The sequence below is a fragment of the Anabrus simplex genome, chromosome 1 (genome assembly GCF_040414725.1).
Source record: "Anabrus simplex isolate iqAnaSimp1 chromosome 1, ASM4041472v1, whole genome shotgun sequence".
NCBI classification, from domain to species: domain Eukaryota; kingdom Metazoa; phylum Arthropoda; class Insecta; order Orthoptera; family Tettigoniidae; genus Anabrus; species Anabrus simplex.
This window is the reverse complement of record NC_090265.1, coordinates 395,469,596-395,495,779: the sequence shown is the minus strand read 5'-3', so window position 1 is coordinate 395,495,779 and position 26,184 is coordinate 395,469,596. Positions and strand designations below refer to the sequence as shown.

General features: G+C 37.9%; 1 protein-coding gene across 1 annotated transcript in view; it reads left to right on the top strand.

Moving 5' to 3' along the window:
• Window positions 1-26,184, top strand: part of LOC136869182 (scavenger receptor class B member 1) — a 123,204-nt gene that overhangs the window by 45,525 nt on the left and 51,495 nt on the right. The window contains exon 3 of the mRNA XM_067144833.2: window positions 10,233-10,440. Coding sequence (XP_067000934.2) covers window positions 10,254-10,440 — 187 coding nt within the window. The 5' untranslated portion in view covers window positions 10,233-10,253. The remainder of the gene's footprint in view (window positions 1-10,232; window positions 10,441-26,184) is intronic.

The window sequence follows — 26,184 nt, the reverse complement described above, 5'->3', positions numbered from 1 at the left end:
TTCTCGATTCTTATTCATTCTACATTAACTTGATCACAAATGTCTCCCACAACTTTGCTTTCAAGACTGTAAAATCTTGTTACACATTTATCACTCAGAGACTATGTTTTGCCACCGTAAGTTAAGACGGGTACAATGATTATTTTCTAGCACTTTAATTTTGTGATAGTAGTTTGGATACCAGGATTTTATTCAAAGAGTACATGTTGCGATTGATGAGTTTGTCGATTATTTCCTGTTCACTCAGATTCTGCTTAGGTATGAGATGCCAAGTTATTTAAACTGAGATACTGATGATCAATTGCTCTGAAATCTTACAGAATGCCTTTATTTCATGAAATATCGAGTACTTGGTTTTGTCTACATTTGTAGTCAGAACTGAGACAACACCGTGAAAGATTCAGGAATGTATCTATTCATGTGTTCAGCTTTCTTGGTTCTGTGGAAAATTTTGTAATATCTCTCCCATGTTTAAAGCTCTGTTTGAATTAAATTGAGATTAATAATAATAATAATAATAATAATAATAATAATAATAATAATAATAATAATAATAATAATAATCATGCGGTCATGTGAACCGCAATCGGTGTTTGACCTCATTCACAATTTGCTTCCAACATGTTGCCTCTTCTTGTCTGCCCCCATTGCTCCTAGATGGGCTTCGACTTGCTTGATTCATCTGAATTTCACGGCTCGCCGAAAGAGTTCGCTTTTGGTTGAGGTGGAGTGAACTTTTATGATCAATGCAGTGACTCCTTTCGCTTGTACTGCTGCAAGTAAATAAAGTCTGCATTGAACTGTGATGACGACTGATTTTTTAAACGTTATTCCTTTCTCCTACTTCACACAGTATTCAGAGACAGGTTCTTGTCACATCACCCAAAGGTAAATTTTCAGTCGTTCTTCTGTGCATAAATTGTTCCTTTAGCACCTAATATTGTTCCCACAAATGTGACATTGTTTGTTACATCGCATAAATTCCTGAAGGAAATATTTAATCCACTGCAAATTCCCGTGCGATGAACGGGTACAAGAAGAGGCTGTTTTTAAATTTTATCTTACACTACTGATTATATCTCGATCAAACTTCACATTTAGAGTGTAATCATCCAGGAGCAGGTTTCGATATGCACAGCATTTAAAAATCACAAAATTGCATCCGGGAGATAGTAGGTTCGAATCCCACTATCGGCAGCCCTGAAAATGGTTTGTCTGTGGTTTCCCATTTTCACACCAGGCAAATGCTGGGGCTGAACCTTAATTAAGGCCACGGCCGCTTCCTTCCAACTCCTAGGCCTTTCCTATCCCATCGTCGCCATAAGACCTATCTGTGTCGGTGCGACGTAAAGCGCCTAGCAAAAAAAATCACAAAATAGACTGGGGGTTTGTAGAATAAAGGAAGAGCTTTTCAATTTATTTTTCACTAATGGTTATATCTCGAGCAAACTTCATATTTAGAGTCTAATCGTCCAGGAGTACGTTTTGATATGCATATCCTTTTTTGTTGCTAGTTGCTTTACGTCGCACCGACACAGACAGGTCTTATGGCGACGATGGGACAGGGAAGGGCTAGGAGTGGGAAGGAAGTGGCCGTGGCCTTAATTAAGGTATAGCCCCAGCATTTGCCTGGTGTGAAAATGGGAAACCACGGAAAACCATCTTCATGGCTGCCGACAGTGGGGTTCGAACCTATACTATCTCCCGAATACTGGATACTGGCCGCACTTAAGCGACTGCAGCTATCGAGCTCGGTTGCATATCATTTAAAAAATCACCTTGCAGACTGGGGGGTTTATAGCAAGACGAGAGGAGGTTTCTTCCCAATTTTCTCTTACGCTGTTAAATTTTAAAATCTGTGGACTTTATGTGAAACGCCTCTTCATTTTAAGTAATTTTTATTATGTACATAATTTCGCTTACTCTTCAAATGACGGAATATATTTCTACGGGCTTCATGCTCTTCAGCCAGTGACGGACACCCTCGCACACCTACAGTTGTAACTAAGTTGATGATAAATAAATAAATATAAATATAAAATATATCAATAAAATTACTCAAAAACTTAATAAAATTAATAAGCATAATTAACCGAAATGTCCGTAGTATGGGCGCCAGAGTTCACCAGAATGGATTCCTCGAATTTAGATAAGAGCATGATAGACTTTATATCCCAGGGCGTGTACATAATGCTGCGTACTGGTACATCTGCTGCAGGCCTTACCTAACCTCCTGAAAACGACTAAGTAGGTAGGAACTGCACCTAGGTTCATCAATAACACTGATTCTAAAATAGCTAACTATATTCTTAACAAATTCCGTGCATGAGCACCTCATCAACATACAACATTATACATATAATACACACATAAAATATTGCTGGAAGACTCCATATTTACAACAACAACAATAATAATGAAAATCGTGGGAAAACGAAAGCGAGAACTAAGCTACCATTTGCAGATAGTCCGATGAACAATGTACATGTATGAAGATAAAAACCCTTCACTGTCTCTATATCAATTCGACTTACCGATTCTCATAATCGGCAGTTATCACTTCACACAGATACAGTACCTTGTACTACTGTGTTCACATATTTTAACACTTGTAAAGATATATACACACGTCTGTCGATCCTCAACATATAAATTTATGGAAAGTCTGAGATAGCTTTCACCAACATATAATGCTAGGCCGCCACAAGTGCTGCAATACTTAATGCGCAAGCACTCTCCACAAACATAACACGACTACGCTCCACGAACGTTTGAAGTCCAGTCCATTGCTGCCGTGTCACTCCCGTACCGTGTATCAGCACCACTTCCTTCCCGTACAGTCCGTCAGTTGTAGTTGTAGTTATCTTCCTTCTCGTTCCTATACAATCACCTTCACAATCACCCTTACAATGTTTCTCATACAATCTCCTATACAATCCTCTGGTTGCCGCCGTATGACCAACCTTTATAGACATCAACATCCCCCTCCTCTCAGATGAGACGTCTGGATTGGTGCTTGCCAGCCAATCATGAGTGATCTCAAATCAAGACCAAGCCCTGAACTACTTCTTCCTCCCAAGACAATAACAAACTCTGGGGAGTTTTCATGAATCACCAAACTTTCCTGGTACAACAACAAGCTTATCTCAACAGGCTGGGATATATACATGCCTAATGGAATTTCCCGACACAAGTACATCACAACAAGCACTGGGGTAGCCAAATGACTCATTCAAATTACCAGAGTTATTAAAGCAATGTTTTCCCACTCGTGCAAAACAAATTACTCATACCTACATATGTGGATATCTTCCAGCTTACCAATATAAATGACAAAACATACAAATGAAATACTGATGATAATAATAATAATAATACTGATAATAATAATAATAATAATAATAATAATAATAATAAATCGAATACTGACAATAATATCTCTAACTTCTACATATAATTCGGGGGTGTGATATATGTACTATCACATAACGCCCCCTTGGTGAATCGATGATATCATATATTATGATTCACCATAAAACAGAACTTCTTACATAACCTTATAATGACATAACTGAACACATAATTTACTGTAATAATGATATATACATTGCGTCTACTGCATTGTATTCGCACACACGAAATACAATTTGTCCAAACAATAATAATAATAATATGGCTATATACACACAACTCCGATTGTTTCATATACCATAGAACACAATCCCTTCTTGCTACTGTACATGTACATTAAAATTGATAATATATACCTCCAAGGTGCAGATCCTATCTCATATCTGCGAAGGCTATAGATATTAAATGTCCCAAGGACCTTATTTTCAGCGGTTAGGAGCCTATAAGCACACTTGCCTATTCTACTGTCCACAGTATACGGACCCTAACATAAATGAAAAAACTATACGTAAACTTAACATTAGCATCGATAAGCGAGGAATGCGTACCGCAATAAAACTAACTACTTCTAGAATATACTCTATCTCACACACAAACATTCGTACCATTGAGTCACACAAGAATCATACAAACTTTCATTCGGAACATTCATAAAAAGGAAATCCCTCTTTCTGAAATGCGCGGGAATCTCACTACGTTTACTCTTCCACAAAACCATAATTAATGCAAGCAAACAGATCACATACTTTTTCACACATTCCACATCGATATCATACAGCACGTCGTTCAAATAATTCACACAATTCTCAGCCTTAAATAAAACATTACGCACTCGCTTGAAAAGACTTTTTTTCATCTCACGCACACTTCCATTCTCACACACGCTCACTCTATTACTAAAATTCTTACCATAATACACATCGAAATTGCTGTCATTACTACTTAATGACCCAACAATTAATCCATCTTCACCACCTTCCATATCAGCTCCTACTTGCACCACCTTCATGCCAACAACACTGCTACTTTCGACTCTCTTATCAGAAGTTTCATTAATATCAAAGTCACCATTTTCACACACAATGGACCTAACTTTACTCTCCTCACATACCCTTAAATCAACAAAAACATCCTCATGATGCATACTCCGTGAACACACTTCACTCACAAAACAACCTTCATCAACTTCACAAAAAACTTCACTTTCAGTTTCAGAAACTTCCACAAGATTATCGATCGCAACACCGCTATTACCATCACCACTAGCACAAAGTAAGATATCCGACACAGCTTTCTTACCTTCATCACGCCCCCTATTCTCAAAATCTCCCTGAACACAAAACACAGGGTCATACAATAATTCCTCTTTCACGTCTACCTCGTAACTTACCTGTTTCGTCGCGTGAATAGGAATTTCGGTATCGGACTGCCTATCTGACCCAACTAAGAAGTCCGATTCCGGTTTAAATTACTTGACGTGGACTGTTCACTATTATCATGTCTCTGCACTTGATCTGGAGGTCTTTGATCCGTACGCCCCCTACTTTCTGATTCCCCTTGATTAGGTCTTCTGCCATAATATTCCTGGTGATTAACTCCCTGATTAGACTGTCTGTTTCCCCTTCCGGAATTACCACCCTGATTCCCTTGCCTAGAATGACTGAAATTCTGATTATTCCTATCTCCCCCTAGCTGATTACCTTGTCTCCCATTATCCCCGTAATTCCTACCTTCACTTTGCCTGGTCCTCCCCTGCCCTTCCAAAGCATCAAACCTCTCTAACAGCTGCTCTAATTCCTTGATCGTAACAATATTCTGCATACATGCAGCTAATCCGACCTTCTCAGGAAAATGCCTCAACATCTGGCGGACTGTATCTCTTTCCGATGCTAGACCTTCAATATTCTGGCTGATCAGAACATGCGCCAAGAAATACTCCGTCATAGATACACCTTCCTGAGGTTTATACTTGCCAAATAGCACGCGATCTCTTTCCCTTCCCTGAATAGCTTCACTCCAAAATTTAGAACTAAATTTCTCCCTAAATTCCTCCAAACTCGAAATACCCTGTCTGTAAACTTGAAACCAGGATCTCGCTTCACCAACAAATGCAATATCCAACATCTCATCAACCATACTCCAATCAATCAAACCATCGTCAAGATTCTTAGAAAACCGTTTCTCCACCGTTTTCAAGAATTCCATCGGATTAAACTGCCGGCCATTAAACTTGGGTAATTCAGAGTCCTTCGTACAAGATACGTACCTATTACATATATTGCTACCTACTTGGATTTGACTGATCTCCTGCCTTAACTTTACATGACATGCTTTAATTCCTTCTTCAACTACCATTCTGGCATTTCCTTCTACTGACTTGAGGTCTTTCTCCAATTTCTCAGTCTTTTCATCTATTCGCTTCGCTAAAACATACTGGCTGGTTTTAATTCTATCTATTTCTTCGACTTTATCTTCCACTATTTTTATTCTTTTATCACATTCCTTGCTGTTTTCAACAAATTCCTTCCTAACTACATTAAATCGACATTCGATTTTCTCAGTCAATTCCAAGCGTTGAGATTCTACCTTATTATTGACTTCCTGAATTTCCCTGCTTTGATGGTCAAACTTCTGGTTTAATTCATCTATTCTACCATTCACAGCACTACTTAAACTATCAATTTTACTAGATAATTCAACACTCACTGAATTTAACTCCTTACTTTGATTCTCAATCTTACTGGACAATTCCGTACTAACTGAATTTAATTCACTATTAATACTGTATATTTCATTACTTAAAAAACTCAATTCACTCTTCAACTCTTTACTCTGACTATCAATCTTGCTAGACAATTCAACACTATTATTATCAATTTTACTGGACAATTCAACATTATTATTATCGATTTTACTGGACAATTCAACATTATTATTATCGATTTTACTGGACAATTCAACATTATTATTATCGATTTTACTGTTAATACTGCATATTTCATTACTTAAGGAATTCAATTCACTCTTCAACTCTTTACTCTGACTATCAAGTAGCGATTTAAGCATACTGAGCATTGAAGACTCGTCTTGATCCCCTACATTCTGAGTTTGAGACGGGTTACTCGGTTCCTCACCTATCGTTGTCAATTGATCTTTCCTACTATCAGCCATTTCGCTATTCTCACTTAAATTAGATAAACTCAATGTGGTGGAATTCTTTTGACTTCTCTTATCCTGATTCATAGTACCAACAACTTTAACAACCTCTCTACTTCTCAGTTTTATAATACTCGACTCGCTACAACATTTCTTCATACTCCAACTTACATATCACGTACATATAAAACACTTCACTGACATAGTTTGCAGAATTCCAACCACACCTGACAAGTGCACCTACGCTTATAAGCCTAACAGATGTACCAATCATTCAGCCACACGTTGGGAAGCCAATTGTAACTAAGTTGATGATAAATAAATAAATATAAATATAAAATATATCAATAAAATTACTCAAAAACTTAATAAAATTAATAAGCATAATTAACCGAAATGTCCGTAGTATGGGCGCCAGAGTTCACCAGAATGGATTCCTCGAATTTAGATAAGAGCATGATAGACTTTATATCCCAGGGCGTGTACATAATGCTGCGTACTGGTACATCTGCTGCAGGCCTTACCTAACCTCCTGAAAACGACTAAGTAGGTAGGAACTGCACCTAGGTTCATCAATAACACTGATTCTAAAATAGCTAACTATATTCTTAACAAATTCCGTGCATGAGCACCTCATCAACATACAACATTATACATATAATACACACATAAAATATTGCTGGAAGACTCCATATTTACAACAACAACAATAATAATGAAAATCGTGGGAAAACGAAAGCGAGAACTAAGCTACCATTTGCAGATAGTCCGATGAACAATGTACATGTATGAAGATAAAAACCCTTCACTGTCTCTATATCAATTCGACTTACCGATTCTCATAATCGGCAGTTATCACTTCACACAGATACAGTACCTTGTACTACTGTGTTCACATATTTTAACACTTGTAAAGATATATACACACGTCTGTCGATCCTCAACATATAAATTTATGGAAAGTCTGAGATAGCTTTCACCAACATATAATGCTAGGCCGCCACAAGTGCTGCAATACTTAATGCGCAAGCACTCTCCACAAACATAACACGACTACGCTCCACGAACGTTTGAAGTCCAGTCCATTGCTGCCGTGTCACTCCCGTACCGTGTATCAGCACCACTTCCTTCCCGTACAGTCCGTCAGTTGTAGTTGTAGTTATCTTCCTTCTCGTTCCTATACAATCACCTTCACAATCACCCTTACAATGTTTCTCATACAATCTCCTATACAATCCTCTGGTTGCCGCCGTATGACCAACCTTTATAGACATCAACATCCCCCTCCTCTCAGATGAGACGTCTGGATTGGTGCTTGCCAGCCAATCATGAGTGATCTCAAATCAAGACCAAGCCCTGAACTACTTCTTCCTCCCAAGACAATAACAAACTCTGGGGAGTTTTCATGAATCACCAAACTTTCCTGGTACAACAACAAGCTTATCTCAACAGGCTGGGATATATACATGCCTAATGGAATTTCCCGACACAAGTACATCACAACAAGCACTGGGGTAGCCAAATGACTCATTCAAATTACCAGAGTTATTAAAGCAATGTTTTCCCACTCGTGCAAAACAAATTACTCATACCTACATATGTGGATATCTTCCAGCTTACCAATATAAATGACAAAACATACAAATGAAATACTGATGATAATAATAATAATACTGATAATAATAATAATAATAATAATAATAATAATAATAATAATAATAATAATAAATCGAATACTGACAATAATATCTCTAACTTCTACATATAATTCGGGGGTGTGATATATGTACTATCACACAGTTATTTGAAGGATCCATAACAGCAGAAAATAAGAGGATGCAAAATATTTCTCTCAGCTTGAAAATTAACCCCACGTAGTGTATCTGAACACCGAAGTAACATGAGGTAGAACAGATAGAACGTTTCCTTTCGTGTCCGTCTGTTTGCATATTCCTAAAAGTGAAAAACTAGTGGACTTATTTCAACCAAACTATTGATTTCGAATCTACTCACTCCGGATTGTGTTATCAGGTGCATATGATGTCATGGTAACCACATGGAGTTGATATTTGCAGGAAGGTTATTTTCAAATATTTTCGTTAACATTAGGTCTTTCAAAAGACTGTACATAACAAACGTTTAAGAATATGTTATTTCCGTTCCTTTGTGCCATGTACGTGTTTATCGTACGACGGACAATAAAGCAGATGATTACGAAAAATTGTACTTTTAGTCCAAGGTCAGTGGGGCCTGTCGTGTATGACGATTCAAGGTGGGTAACGGGAAAAACTAAAGAGCCATTTTGCTCTTTTCGGTAGGACAAATTCATTGAAATGGAAAAAAAAACATTTTGAACACTTTTCACTTCCTGGCCAGCAATTTTTGATGCTCGTCAGTGCAAGTGCTTTAAATGTGCTGTTTTATGTCGACGAAAAGGAAACGTGTTGTAATAACAATTGAAGAGAACACTGAAGCAGGTGGAAATTGGGAGGCTGTTATGAAACGTAGCAGCATATTACGGTGTCGGCATTTCGAAAGTATCTGACTGGATAAAAGCGAAACCAAAATTGCAGGAACTCTTGTCGAAAAGTTTTAAGTATGGAAAAGCCGAATTTTCGGTTTTATGAAATAGTGAGTCTAAATACTGTACTTTATTCTTAAATACAGTAAAATGTATTTTGAAATTAAACTATATTGCATTTGCTTTCGTTCTAAAAATAGTCCCAATGTTTATCCAAGAAATGTGTTATTCAAAGTGCCTCTACTCACTTTAGTTCAGTTAAGCGGGTTTTCGTTATTATTATTATTATTATTATTATTATTAGTATTAGTATTAGTGGTGGTAGTAGTAGTATTAGTAGTAGTAGTATAACTCCGATGAATGAATATAACAGTGTATTTTAGCAAGAAATGTCGTCTGAAGATATGAATATTATTTTTGTTTGCATTAACTTACACTACACCAACAGTACCAGGAAATGAGAAGTTATCAAAAATTTTCTTTCTCTATTTCGATGAATAGAAAAATATTTCCTAGATGCAAAAAGTATATAATAATATACGTATGTTCCTGTAGCAGGAATGTGTTTTAAATGTCGGCATCCCTGCCACATCCTCTTAGTATTCAGCTAATATTGCATTTTCCAAAGTGGAATTTTCTATTGTTTGGGTACTCTCTTCTGAGGAACCATAGAACAATCGAATTCATAACTTTAATGACCAGGAGCTACAAGAATAACTTGAAAAATTATATTTTCACCTAAAATATAGGTAGTTCAGCATGAGCCACCCACAAAATTTCAGGGGAAGATATTTTCTCTTTGAGAGCCCTTCCTAACAAGGTAAAATATGTTTTGAATACATTCATAATCATTTATTGTAGGTAATAGTGTCAATAACTTACACAAAATCATCGTTAATCATAAAGTAACATCATCTCTCAAAGTTGTGGCAGAAATGAATTAATGAACTAATTTGGTAGTTGATATTATCTTTCACTATATGATGTCAAAAGATGAGCAAACTTTGTTAGCCTAGGAAGAAATAATTTCTTAGATATTTACCTACAAATTGGGCCTTAAAATATGCAGATTTCATGTTCGGGTACCCTCAAACGGTTTTTGTATACGTTATCCTGACCGTACTTGTTCATATTGTATTCATAGAGATTCTGGAGGCTGGACGAAATGCTGGACATCATTGGAGAGAAGACTGGTGGATGTCCTTGTGACTCCGTGACATGCAAACAGTCCCAGCCGCTCGCAGGGAGCAAGACATGGACCTCCATCCATTGCATTAGCAGCACAGGAACTCGGAAGTCGCTCCGGACTGGCTTCTCACACAAGCTTCAGAGGAACCTGCAGAGGCATAAGAGTAAGTGCAACTCTTCAGTTGGTTCATTTTAAGAGCTGCTTTCTCTATAAACTACTATCTAAACATCTGTATGGTTTCTGCTTAATACATACTATTAAATGAAAAAAGGTGCAGTTGATATGATCATGAAAATTGAATACTGTTTTCACTTTAAACATTGAATTAGTTCATGGCAAATTGTGAAATTGTGACATCACTATGTTCATTGTTTTGAATTAACTTAGTTTGATCATGTGTTCCATAGTCTTTGGGACGTACAACCAATAACGTTATTATTAAATTCCGACTTCTATGAAATCATTTTAAAAAAAAGAGTAGGTAAGCAACCGACCTGTCACCTGGGCGAGAGCCCAAAATATGGATCAGTGGTCATTGATTGATTGATTGAATGATTGAATAATGATAATAATAATAATAATAATAATAATAATAATAATAATAATAATAATAATAATAATAATAATAATAATAATAATAATAATAATAGTTCCCATCGAGGAACTTTATTTTTTATATAAAAGACAAATGAAGACATTTATAGGTGGAGGTACATATTTTCCCTAGTGCACTCTCCCTGCAGTGTCGTACGAAAGACACTTGTGGTGATATTTCACCGGTGCACTAGCCACCAGCGTCTTGAAAACGTGTGGCAATCCAACTGACGAGTCCACTGCTACACTAACTAAACGCTGGTAAATTCACGACTTAAAAAACCTATATATGTTTTGAATACTTTAATATTCGCAACCGGTGAACTTAAATTTATAATAAAGATATTCTGTTTTAATGTCCCAGTAACTACTTTCATGTATTCGAAGACATCCAGGTGCCGTAATTTTGTCCCTCACGATTTCATTTCTGTGCCGGTAAACCTAATACGAGGCGCATATGAGCACCGTAAAGTACCACTGGGTGGAACCAGGATCGTAGCTGCCAATTTCGATGCGGTCGACATTAATAATTATGTTATCGGTTCTACAACCCTGAGGCTCTCAGGTCGGCAGTCTGTGTAACACCTACTAGCCTTGTACAGACTAATGAATTCGTTTCCGCGAACGTTCATTTACAGCATTTATTTCACTAGAATCATATAATGTACTACATCGTCATTTTTCCTTGAAGAAGTATGCAGGAAATCTATGTAAAATCTTAAAGGCCCTCAATGAATTTCACTTCGTCCCAACATCGATTTTCTCACCTTGTTCTCTTCAGAGTGTTTTACGCAATTTTGTAGCGGAAGAATCATCACTCACGATCACCAAATAAGAAAACAGATCTTTGAAGTTCAATTTTACTTTTATGTTATAAAATGCACAATTTGGTAGGGTGCCTATTCTCTATTATTATTATTATTATTATTATTATTATTATTATTATTATTATTATTATTATTATTATTATTATGTCATTGGCTTCACGTCCTACTAATTACTTTTACAGTTTAGGAGACGCCGAAGTGCCGGAATTTAGTCCCGCAGGAGTTTTTTTACGTGGCAGGGAATCTACCGATACAAGTCTGGCGGATATGAGCACCTTCGAACACCACCAGACTGAGCCCGGATCGAACTTGCCAAGTTGGGAATTAAACTTCATATCAGCATTTTTCCATGATCGCTAAATGATGATATTATATCCTCTAGTCAGCTTCTCATATTCCATATGAAGACTTGTTTGTTAATATATGGCCTTTGCTTATTTTTTTGTTTCCAGTAGGCGAAGTTCATATTCTGTTGTAGATATCTTTCAGAAGGAAGTCTGGTAAATACTAGTTTGTTTACTACTACAAAGTTTATTGGCCTGATATCTTTATCATTAACAGCAACTTGCAGTAGTTCCTACGTTTGCGGACATGTACACTCTTCTGTATATCTTTGGTAGATGGTTAACAACAAAGAATTCATATAGTTCCTAGTTTAGGTATTTATTGATCTGATGCAGGTAATAAGGAGAAGGAGAGGGAAATGAAGAAGAAACAGCAGCATTTTTTGCTTTGCTAGCGATGTAACGTCGTACTTACTAAGATAGGTTTTCGGTGCCAGTGGGTTTGGAAACGCCTAGGAATGGGAATGAAGTGATGGCGGCCTTATTTAATGGTACTACAGGGGTACTCGCCCTATATGGACAAGGAAAGCATGGGAAACCACCTTCAGGGGTGCCGACAGTGAAATTCAAACCCACCATTTCCCGAATGCAAGTTTAGACCTACACGGACCCTACCACACAGGCAGTTCTCTCAGTAAGAGGAATAAGAATAAGATTTTTTCTAGTGGGCCATAGCAAAGACTGTTGTATCAATCAATCAATCAATCAATCAATCAATCAATCAATCAATCAATCAATCAATCAATCAATCAATACTGATCTGCATTTAGGGCAGTCACCTAGGTGGCAGATTCCCTATCTGTTGTGTTCCTAGCCTTTTCTACTTTGTGAAACGAGATGACGTTGCAAATTCATTAACATAAGTAAACTATTATGGGCAAGTACTCTGCCTGGAGTTCGGTTATCCACTGCCATATCAATTCATGAAACGTTCAGAATTACGTATTAATCTCTTAATTTACGCCGCGTCGAATTAGTGACTGTAATAAAAACGATTTCCATTGGGCCGAATGACTGGCCCACTTTATCAGAATAATGTTGTGACCTTTAGTCGATATCGTCATATTTGTGAATCTGAAGTCTGGTCATGATCTCCACACATTATTATTTTGTAATAAGCACTTCCTATTTTGGTTCTTCGCAGATATAACCTATTTTATAACATATCTTCCGGGATAGTTTCTTTGCTGTCTATACCGTCTATCACAGCAATATCAGTTATCTCTCAACATTTCGATTAGAAAATGAATATCTCGAAGTTAATGTGATATAGTCGAATCCTTGGCTGAATGGTCAGCGTAGTGGCCTTCGGTTAGGGGACCCCGGGTTCGATTCCCGGCCGGATCGGAGATTTTAACCTTAATTGTTAATAACGTTGCTTCGGAGGCTGAATGTTTTTACTATCCCCAAAAATCCCTACAAATCACATACCCCACACAACACTATTCTTCACAACAATACCATACAGTTTCCTATACATGGTAGATGCCTCCCACTTTCTTCGGAGGGTCTGCCTTACAAGAACTGCACCAGGCTAGCAATAGCCACACAAAATAATTAATTAACACTACTAATACTACTACTACTACTACTAATAATAATAATAATAATAATAATAATAATAATAATAATAATAATAATTTCCTTACGTCCCACTAACTACTTTTACGGTTTTTAAGACACCGAGGAGCCGCAATTTAGTTCCGCAGGAGATATTTTACGTGCCAGTAAATCTACCGACACGAGGCTGACGTGTTTGAGCATCATCAAATACCACCGGACTGAGCCAGGATCGAACCTGCTAAGTTGGGGTCAGAAGGCTAACGCCTCAAACGTCTGAGCCACTCAGTCCGGAACGAAATTATTATAACTTTATATGCATTATCATACAGCATGTACCTCGTTTCCGGCTTCATGTTTAACTGGTTAGCACTATGGCGTTTGGTCCACGGGGCCTCGCCTTCCATTTACGGCCGGGATGGGGATTTTAACCTTCATTGGTTATTTCCTCTCATTCGGAAAATAGGTGTTCGTATCATCTTATGTCCTAGGCAGGGTCACAATCTCAGAGACGCGCAGAGCCACCCATGCGCGACAACTCGAACTACCTTCAACAGAACACTCCGGAGACAAACGCCATTATTATTATTATTATTATTATTATTATTATTATTATTATTATTATTATTATTATTATTATTATTATTATTATTATTATTATTATTATTATTGTTGTTGTTGTTGTTGTTGTTGTTATATTTCGTTCGTGTCTCGCCAATGTAACTACCTAGAGAGTCTAAATCTCAACCTGGCAGTACTTCAGGACGTAGAAACTATTTCATAATAAATCATGGATTGACGTGATTGTTCAGTGGTTTGCTTCGACTAGACCATATCAGGAACGATGATGTGCGTAATAAATTCAAGGTTACTCCATTCACAGATAAAATGCGTGAATCATGCCTGCGATAGTATGAGCATGTACTCCTTAGCAGTGGATTCTCAGTTGCGAAGACTGACCTTCAACTGAGCGTGGAGGGTCACCGACCTCGAAGGCGACCTCGAACACGATGGCTGGATCGGTTGCGAGATGACATATAGGTTACAAAACTTTGCCTCCGGGATGCTTTGGAAGGATTGAAGTAGAGGAAACATTGGAAGAAGGCAGACCCTACATAAATGGGAAAATACGAAGAAGATAATGATCTGAAATACTATATATCCTCACGAAATTTCAGATCAGTTGGTCAAGTACTTTTGTCATGATTGAGAGGTAAAGAAGAAAACACTTCCTCATTTTAAGCTAATACGCGATCCTCTGCAAATAATTTCGCAAATAATGTACTTTTGGTCAAATCAGGTCAATAGTTTGAAATAAAACAGTTCGTCATGTGACAGTTCCCTCTGAGAATGTATTTGCAAAATGTGATGACCCCCCCCCCCCCGTCCCGCCGAACCATGCGAACTCTGGAACTCGTCCCGTAATATACAAAAGCCGCATTTCCAGGAAAATTATTACAGTAACAAGGAAAATGAATGTGATCACTTTTAAACTGGATTTTAAGTACGCACGTTGAGCTTTATTTGGTAAAAAGATTTTTTGGCTATTTTGCTTTACGTCGCACCGACACAGATAGGTCTTATGGCGACGATGGGAGAGGAAAGGCCTAGGAAGTGGAAGGAAGCGGCCGTGGCCTTAATTAAGGTACAGCCCCGGCATTTGCCTGGTGTGAAAATGGGAAACCACGGAAAACCATCTTCACGGCTGCCGACAGTGGGGCTCGAACACACTATCTCCCGATTACTGGATACTGGCCGCACTTAAGCGACTGCAGCTATCGAGCTCGGTTAGTAAAAAGATTAATCATTTGACATTGTTTTAGTTTGTAGTGGGTGCAACTTGAGTATTTTCAGTAAATACCTACATATTGATATCCATCATTTATAAAAAGTTAATTATTGAAAAATAAGAATAGGCTTGTACTTGAACCGAATATCTAAGTCACATCCGTACCACACTTCAGCTCAATTAGTCAACTAGTTTTGGTAAGATTGAGCGAGAAACCAAAAGATACCATCTCATTTTAAACCATTGCGCAGTTTTAAATTAATTTTGCAAATAGAAAATTGTCGAGCCAATATCTAGAAGTGAAAAATACCGGAATGAACACGTCATTTGGTTTCACACCTCTTGTAAATAAATCATTAAACACTAAGTCTAACCATTGTCTCCTTGGTATTCGTCTACTTTTCTTATCCTCCAGGGCCTGGGGTATTATTCTCCTAGGTAATCTTGCCGCCTCCATTGGCCTCACATGACCCCAGCGCCGCAACATACAGGTTAAACTATCAACATAGTCCTTATCTCCTCATTCCCAGTACCCACCTGCCACTATTCCCATCTGCATGTGCCAGCAATCATTGTCATAACATCTATGTCTGTTACTTCTAATTTATGATTAAGATATCCTGAGTCCACTCACAACCATACTGCAAATTTGGTCTGAAAACAAAATATTAAAAACATTTTCGCCCGAAATTCCGACAGCCGCTTATTTGCAATTGAACGTCAGATAAATCTGAAAAATGGTAATACCTGTAGGATTCAGAGTAACCCCGATTTGAAACATCACAAAAATTGCATAAACATTACATATTTTGGATTATGTTTTTATATATTAGTTTAATGTACTACTATTAGAATTTGCATTGCCTTTCGCGTTTTTAAAATATTCAACTAAAATATAACGAAAGTCGTAAACTTTAATTTCATTTCTTCCATACTTTCGAGTAGCTTTGTACATTTTAGTGCTCTTGAGGTTGCCCTGTTAGAAGTCTGAGGTTGTCTGATTGTTCTGCTCACGTAACAATGGTGCCTGGTCTGAGAGTAATCTATTACGCGATTTTTTGAAAATAATATAATTTTAGGTCTAGGTTTTGAAATAAAACGTAGTTATTTATGTGAGAGATCCCTCTGGGAATGCGCGAGCAAATTTCCATGAAATTCCACGGAGCGGTTTCGACTTGATGTCATTTCGGAAGGCAAAAGGACAGACAGATAAACAGACATCATTTCTTTCTCTCAGGGATAGTCCAAAGAAATATAATTTTTTTGCTACTTGTTTAACGTCGCACTAAAAAATCGAAGGTTTTTGGCGACGGAGGGATGGGAAAGGACTGGTTAGGAAGGTAGTGGCCGGAGCTTTAATTAAGGTACAGTCCCAGCAATTTCGTTGTGTGAAAATGGGAAGCCACAGAAAAATCTTCAGGGTTGTCGACTGTGAGATTCGAACCCAATATCTCCCGAATGAAAGATCACAGTGGCGTGACACTACCACACGACCAACTAACTCGATTAAGAAACAATTGATATCAGGTATTTATAAGGAGAATACTTCCTAAAATCCTTTCTTCTTCGAATATTAGGAACATTCGCAGCATAACCTTCATACACTCCCACTTGTAACTTAGGCAATTATTATTATTTCTTCTCGCTAATTTCTGGGGCAAGTAGTGTTGCAATTTTCACGTTTAAAACAACAGTGTATGACATTTCCCTTAAAATCTGCTTCGAATATGGTGTGGTATAAGACTAATCTATGAGAAGGCTAAGCGGTCAAATTACAATGTTGCAGACCCAGACATTGAAGAAATTTTATTACAATACAGAACGTAGTTTCTTCTCGACACTTTCCGCAGTCACTTTGTACAGTTTATACAAAAGTTCATTTCGACAATTTTACGATCATAATACAAACAATTACGGACAGAAAATATAAATTAGAAGACAGAATTCATATCGGCAGTAACCACAAAGCAGTTCTAATTGAGCCAGGCTGAGTGGCTCAGACGGCTGAGACGCTGACATGCTGACCCTAACTCGGCAGGTTCGATCCTGGTTCAGACCGGTGGTATTTGAAGGTGCTCAAATACGTCAGCCTCGTATCGGTAGATTTACTGCCACGTAAAGGAACTCCTGCGGGACTAAATTCCGGCATTTTGGCATCTCCGAAAACCGTAAAAGAAGTTAATTGGACGTATACGTAATGCCAATAATATTTATTTATTTATTTATTTATTTATTTATTTATTTATTCATTTATTCATTTATTTATTTATTTATTTATTTATTTATTTATTTATTTATTTATTTATTTATTTATTTATTTATTTATTTATTTATTTATTTATTTATTTATTTATTTATTCACAGGATTGTTCCCCTTAAGGAGAATACATAATGTCATCTTCGGGCGTTTTTCCCCTTTTCTTCCCAAAAAATCGTCATCCGTTCTGAATGCTTCCTCTCCGGCTCCTCCGTCCACTTTTTCCCAGGTTGTCGTGATATACTTGACTCAAATTTTGCATTTACATTTTTATTTCGGCACTCGGTTCGGTTCTCGAGATTCACTCTGTTGAACTGTTGTAGGTCCCTCTGAACCTCTTTTAGCCATTCCGGACCGCATTTACTCTTTGTTACGATGTCGAGTAGTTTCTTTGCCGTTCTGGAGTTGTCCGTTCTGTAAATGTGTGTGTAAAACATTGCTCGGCGTTTTCTAATTTCATCCGTAATGGTGCTTATCTTTTCATAGAAGTCGTGCTGCGGTCTCTTCATCCAGATGCCATTTGTTTTGACTGCCCCATAAATCTTCCGAAGAATTTTTCGTTCTTGTTTTTCGTTCATTGGTGATCCTGTTTAGTCCCGAGGACTGTATAGTTTCACCAAGGTATTTAAAATGACTTACTTGTGCGATTTTACGGTATTGTGTGATTAAAGGGGATTTATTTTCTGGCCGTCTTTCCATATACTGGGTTTTCTCATAAGAGATTTTTAGTCCGGTTTTAGGCGCAGTTTCATGTAGTTTTTTTTTACTGCGTATATTGCTTCAGTTCTGTTGTCTGTAATAATGGCAATGTCGTACGCGAAAGCGAATCACTTGACTATAATTCGGTTTTCTTTTTTTTATACCTAGTTGGATGCCCTTTAAATGAGAATCCCATTCTCTGATGATCTTTTCTAGGACAGTACTGAAAAGGATAGGAGATAGTCCGTCCCCCTGTCGGACTTCATTTCTTATTTCTAAGGACTCCGATGTTTCGCACATGAATTTCACTTTGGATACTGTTCATGTAAGTATCTGTTTAATGATGTTTCGATTCTTTCTGTCTATCCCGAATTCCTCCATGATTTCTAAGAGAGTGTCACGGACTACTGAGTCATATGCCTCTCTGAAGTCGATAAATGTAATTACTGTATTTCTGCATTTCCTCATTTGTAGTATCGTCTTCAAGCTCCAGATCTGTTCAAGACATGATCGCCATTTTCTGAATACGGCTTGATCGTCACCAATTAGTTGAGTCCCTTGCGGTTCTATCCTGTTCAAAAGTGCTTTGTAGAGGATTGTGTAAGCATCCAGAAGCAAGGAGATTCCTCTGTAATTGATGATGTCCATCTTATGATCCTTTTTGTGTAAGGGGTGAATTAGAGCACAGTTCCAGTCTTCTGGTATACTGTCTGCCGTCTATATATCTAAAATTATGTTATGAAATTTCTTCATAAGTGTAGGATCGTTTAGTTTCCAAAGTTCAGCAATGATCGCTTCTTCTCCTGGTACTTTGTCATTTTTAAGCTGCTTGATGATCTCCTCAATTTCTTCCATGTCTGGAGCTTTTGAGTCCGGATGTGTTAACACCGGAGGGTCGACGACAAATTTTTCTTGGGGCGGTTGGCAGTTAAGAAGGGAGTTGAAGTACTGGGCTAAGATTTTGCAGTTATTTTTTGTGTTGGTTTCCAATGATCCGTCAGGCTTTTTGAAACACAGGCTGGGCATTTGATATCCCTGTAGATTCTCTCTGAACGTCATGTAGAATCATCTTGTATTATTTTGGTGAAATCCTGCTTAATTTCGCGGAGTCCGTTGTTATCATATCCTCGTTTCAGTGTCCTAAATATTTTTGAGGCATATTTTGGAATTTGAAGAAAGTTCTCCCAATTTTCCTCGGTGTTGTGAATGTTAAACTTCTTCCACGCAGTTATTTGGTTGTAAATTGCCTGATCACAAATTGCGTTCCACCAGCGATATTTCCTGGTGCGAGGGAGTTGTCCTAGTTTCATGACTTCCTGAATTTCCTTTGTTATTTTCTACCAGTCTGTTGATTTCTCCTGGTTAATTTGCATGAATATTTATTCTTTGTTGAGTTTCAAGTACTCCGGATCTAGTTTAATAATTTTAGGTGGTCCTTTTTGTCTTCTATTGGGTTGGAATTGCATCCTTATTTGGAGAAGAAAATGGTCCGATTGAAAGGGTCCTTTGCGAGAGGAGTTCTAACATTAAGAATGCTTTTTGTGTTTTTCTTTGAAATAGCGACATGGTCAATTTGGTATTCGCCCTGTCGAAGACTGGGTGATCTCCATGTTGCTAATTTTTGTTAAGATTTCTGAAATTGGGTACTCATGATTTTAAGTTCGAAGTTTCTGAAAAAGTGAAATTTTCACCATTCTTGTCGGTACGCTTGTGTTTGGTATGGGGCCCTGTGGTATCTCTGAGTTTTCTTCCTTTACCTAACTGTGCGATAAAATCGCCTAATAAGATTTTACAACTTTATTATAAGATTTTCACGTGATGCCTTGGTATTTTGTTGGTTGTTTATTCTAGAGTTTCCCAGAAATTTCCACAGTTTTAGGGTCAGTCTTGTTGTGCTGATTTGTGGGGGCGTGCACGTTGATTAATGTGTAAGGTTTATGGACTGTTTTAACGGAAAGGAGAGAGACTCTTTCGTTGAGAGAAGTAAAGCTAATGACTGAGTCGAGTACGGAATGGAGTATGGCGAATCCGGTTCCCAGGAGAGGTAGTTTGTTTCTAACTTTTATGGCAGGGTTTCTCTTGTAGGTTCTGACATTCTCCGTATCAAAGTGCTCTTCATCCGTGAATCACGTCTCTTGGAGTGCGGCGAATTTTAAGTCAGATTTTTCTAGGACGTTGGTGAGTGGTTTTAATTTGTCTTTTTTAGTGAGGGTGTTCACATTAATTGTGCCAATAAAGATTTTAGTCTAGTTCTGAGAGTATGACAAGGGCTTGAGAAGCTCCAATTCTTCTCCGCATTGTGTCCCTGATCCCCTAGAATCCGATGATCAGGTAAGGCCAGTCTGTCGTCTGGTGCCTGGGGTAGTGATTCTAAGCCGTATCTTTCATCATGCGCTCAAGTTTAGGTTTGTTTTTTGGGGTGATCTCAATTGAGACCATTGGTGTACGACTCGATGTTTGAGTTCGAGAAGATTTTAGTGCAGCCGCCTCAACTAGAGGGTCAGGCGCTGACCACAAGTCAGACGCAATGTGGATTTCGCAGGATGCCATGCCTCTTCCACCAGTTCCGCCGTACCGAGACCTACTCTCTCCACCTTCACTACCGTTGAGGTCTTCACAGTAAGCCTGGCAAGAGACCCTTGTATGGGACTACCAGCCAGGTCAGCTGGACGAAGGTTTTTTAAAGAGTCTTTTTTGCTATTTTTTGTTTTATATCGCACCCACACAGACAGGTCTTATTGCGACGGTGGTATAGGAAAGGCCTAGGAATGGGAAGGATGCGGCCGTGGCCTTAATTAAGGTACAGCCCCAGCATTTTCTTGGTGAGAAAATGGGAAACCACAGAAAACCACCTTCAGGGCTGCCGACAGTGAGGTTCGAACCCACTATCTCTGGGATGCAAGCTCACAGCTGGGCGCTCCTAACCGCACGGCAACTCGCCCGGTTTTTAAAGAGTTGTTACTCCTCTATCACTCGCCCTTTGTCCTGACTTGTGACAGGCAGAGCCTGGCTTCCGAAACATCATCATCATCATCATCATCATTATTATTATTATTATTATTATTATTATTATTATTATTATTATTATTATTATTATTATTATTATTATTATTATTATTATTATTATTATTATTATTATTATTATTTAGTTTTAAATGATGCAGTGACATCGATCAAGCCGAGATGTTTGCTTCCACTTTTGAATACCCATTCAATTTGGCAATTTAAAACAGTGTATTTTAAACGGCACTAAACATTATTTGTAGAAAATATAGGTTACCATTTCTCTATTTTATTGGACAAATCGGTCGGAAGTACCTCACCCCTGAAAGAATTCCTCGACGCAACCCGTCTAACAAGCTTGCTTGAAAAGTTGCGTTCAATATCACATCGCGGCGTTGAGCTCTTTTGCTTCTGCCGTCGTTTAGGATATGAGAAATCGGATTACAGATAGTCTACACCAAGAAAAGATGGCTTTCAAAAAAAGAAGTGATTTTTAACATCAAAAGCTATACCACCTGAAGTTCCAGAAGTGGTCCTTTAAGTATTGATTTTGGATTGTAGTACTATACGCCTGTGAAACGTGGGCAATTCTTGAAGATGAGGAGAAACGGCTATTATGATCGAACGTAAGTGATACAGGTATGGATATCTACCCCTTACTCCCGTTTCTGGTATGGGGTCGAGGATGAAGTGATATACTGTATAATATGGTATGCATTTACTCCCGGGTGCCCTTCCTGACGCCTATCTCAGTTGAGGAGCTAATAAAGATTAGACGAACGATGGTGAACAAAATTGGGTAAGGAGCTGGTATTAAATCGGCAGTGGCTTATGAATATGAACTGTCCCGACATTTTCCTGGAAGTTAAAATGGGAAAACACAAGGCAGACAACGATGGGGTTGAAATTCACTCATCTCCTCACTTCAGAGCTTGCCTTCGTAGCTGTAGCGGCCACTGCGCTCGCTAACTTAAGTGCTACATGTGACCACTAAAAATACAATAGAGGGATATGATTACAAATGATACGGTTTTGAAGAGCATTGTATCTAATAAAGAGAGAAATAGAGAGATCATGTATAACACAGATAATAAACGCGCTTTTGACACTTTTGCTAACTGTATTGGAAAAGGACAGGCGGAGGCAACGAACAAATAAGTGGTAGACTGTACTAGGTAAAACATGTATTGTGTATTGCAATTATAGACAAGTTAAAATGTTCGCTTTTATATATTCATTGACATTTTAATGTGCGAAATATTTAGCACTATTGAAGTTTTACAATGTCTTTGTTTTGTCGTTTCTTTTGACGAGAGGCTAGCACCGCACGCTCCCGCAGCTACAGTATCTCATTCGTTCTTCAGATGAACTTTTCGTTTTGCCTAGATCCCTCCTGTATATGTTTCTTACAGGCCTTTGCCCACTTATTCGTGAAGTATGTCCAAATTCGTCACAATTCAATCACAGAACCTTCAATATTTTTATTTACAGTCACATTAATTTTTCTGTTTTAGAGACCTCAACAGGACACCTCACTCGCCACTGTGCGTCATTTGCAGGCTAAGCTACATCCCGTAGTAACTGACTTTCAATCAAAATTAAGCCTGCTGGGACTTAACATGTTCAAATTATTCTACAACTTTAAAAGCTGTAAATTCTTCAAAGAAAATGAAATAAAATAAAATGGATTTGATTCGTTTAAGTGAAGTAAGGTAGGAAGGACAGCGAGAAATGAGGAGTAGAGAAGTCACAATATATTATCCTTGGAAAGAAAAATGATCCGATGGAGTCAATGGAGCATGAATAATCTAAAGAAATTAAGTAGCAGAAAAGAGTCCAGGGAGTAGTGCAAGTAGCGGGAAGGATACGAGGACTGCCCAAAGATCTACTGATAATACAATTATATGTATATATGCTAACACCCCAATTCGAAAATGAAATCATTGATCAAATATGCGGCCGGAATGAGTGCCTCAGTGATTGAGCGCTACCCTTCTTTGCTCAAGTTAACGGATTCGATTCCCGGCTCAGTCCGATGGTATTTGAGGGTGCTCAAATACGTCAGCCTTGTATCGGTAGATTTATTGGCACGAAAAAAGAACTCCGGCAGGACAAAATTTCTGCAGCTCGGGGTCTCCGAAACCGAAAAAGTAGTTAGTGGGACGTAAAATTATTATTATTATTATTATTATTATTATTATTATTATTATTATTATTATTATTATTATTATTATTATTATTATTATTATCAAACCTACGAAAATATTGAAGACCTGTTGTAGCAGGATAATTGTTGGGGATTGGAATGCGGTAGTAGTGGGAGGCATGACGGGCAGAGCGGTTAGAAAGTATGGGTAAGGAAGAATAAATAAACGAGGGAAAATGAACCGGTTCTTTACCAACACATGGTTTGCAAATCATAAAATACGAGTAAGACGGTCGCATGGATTTCATCAGGTAATAGAGCTGTATACCACACAGGTTATATTTTGGTTGATGATAGGTACAGAAATGTAGTGAATAATTCTCGCGGACTTCCAGTAGCTGATATTGCTAGCGACCATGTACTAATTATGATGGAAATGAGATTAACTTGAACGAAAGTTAAGAAATGTAATATAGAGAAAATAATGGAAAAATGATAATAAAAGTGATGATAACCAAAGCCATAAAGGAAGGTAATTGAGAAAATGTTCGAGAATATAGACTAACAAAAACAGCAGAAGAAGAAATAGGAAACTGTGAAAGGAAAAGGGGAAGATGACTTGGATTACAACAGAAATATCAAAGAAAATGGAAATGAGACTTTACAAAAACAAAGGAGATTAAAATAGCCGAGTAATGTATCACAGATTAAACAATGAACTGTAAAGGTAGACACAAGCACTAGGGAGAAGTGGTTGAGAAAGAAATATAAATACATGGGAAGAGTGGAGAAAAAATACAACATGAACCTTGTACAAAATAAAGAATGTCACATGTGATATCTGCTGTTAAAGGAATTAGATGGACGGAGAAGATGGAAAGAGTGTATGGAAGGACTGTGTGGGATGAAGTAGAAACCTGATTCGATCATAGAGATGGAAGATGTGAAAAGGACAGATGATAGAGGATCAGCAATTTTTATGTCTGAAGTAAAACAAATAAGGGGGTGAAAAAGGGAAAATCTACAGGAATATATGAACTCTTTACGAATTCAAGGAAATTAAAAACGGAAAATCTACAGGGATATATGAACTCTTTAAGAATTCTAGAATTATATAGACGAGGAAGTCATATTGGGAATTGTAGATGTGTTTAAACTGATATTTGAGAGGTAATTGGTCACAATATTTTGCCATGGCAGTGATGATACTGATCTGAAAGAAATCGGGCACAAGAAAACAGAACTATAAGCCTGGTATTACACGCTACCACAATTTTGTTAAATATATTGAACCGTAAAATGGTACGAATAATGGACGAGAATGTAAGAGAGGAACAGTTTTGTTTTAAAAGAGGAAGAAGTACTACATGATATAGGACTGATTTTAACGACTGGTGAAAGATACATACAAAGTGGAAAGCGGATGTCCAATATTATACAAATTAGAACAGGCATTTCATTGAGTTAATAGGGACAAGCTGATGCAAAGATATTAAAATGGAATGATCGAATATTAATTAAGGATTTGTTCTGGGCTCAAAAGTCAGTAATGAAGTTAAGGGATGGTTTGATAGATCGGTTCGAAATAAAGAGGAGTAAGTCAAGGTTGATGTCTTTCACCAATCAATTTATATCAATTTATATTGAGGACATGATATGCAATACATTGCAAGAGGAGGAACCGGAAGTTGTAAGCATCGGAGGCCAAACGATAACTTGAATCAATTTACAGATGACATGGTATTATTTGTCGATGAAACGTTACCTCTCTGGAGAATTATACTCAAGCTAGAACGAATGAAACGCTATGGAATGAAAATTAGCGTTAAAAAAGCTAAGGTCATGAGAATATACTATCAAGAAGTTATGGAGGTGATGGCATTAAAAGGCAAAATTGAACAAGTTGGACAATATCGATATATGCGGATCATCGCTGACTGTGTTTTTCTGGTATATGTAGACCTGATTGATAGTTGTGTAATATGTGCGTGTGTGTATTCAAGCAATAGTATTTCTACTGGTTAATGAACAGTATCTATATATTAAAAGAGTTTGCTAAAAACAGCTTTACCGAGCTCGATAGTTGCAGTCGCTTAAGTGCGGCCAGTACCCAATATTCGGTAGATAGTGGGTTCGAACCCCAGTCGGCAGTCCTGAAGATGGTTTTCCGTGGTTTCCCCATTTCCACACCAGGCAAATGCTGGGGCTGTACCTTAATTAGGGCCATGGCCACTTCCTTCCCAGTTCTAGCCTTTTCCTGTCCCATCGTCGCCATAAGACCTATCTGTGTCGGTGACGTGACGTAAAGGGGAAAAGAAAACAGCTTTGGGAAATCCATCCGTCCGTTCTACTGAACCAATTTCCTTCATTTTAGTTTTTTCTCTCCGGAATTACCTGCCGGTGAATCATGAATCATCGGTCTCTATGTTCAGCCAACTTTTATTAATCAAACATTCAAATCATTAATTTTTTTTTTTTTGCTAGTTGCTTTACGTCGCACTGACACAGATAGGTCTTATGGCGGCGATTGGACAGGGAAGGGCCAGGAGTGGGAAGGAATCGGCCGTGGCCTTAATTAAGGCACAGCCCCAGCATTTGTCTCGTGTGAAAATGGAAAACCATGGAAAACCATCTTCAGGCCTGCTGACAGTGGTGTTCGAACCTACTGTCTCCCGAATATTGGATACT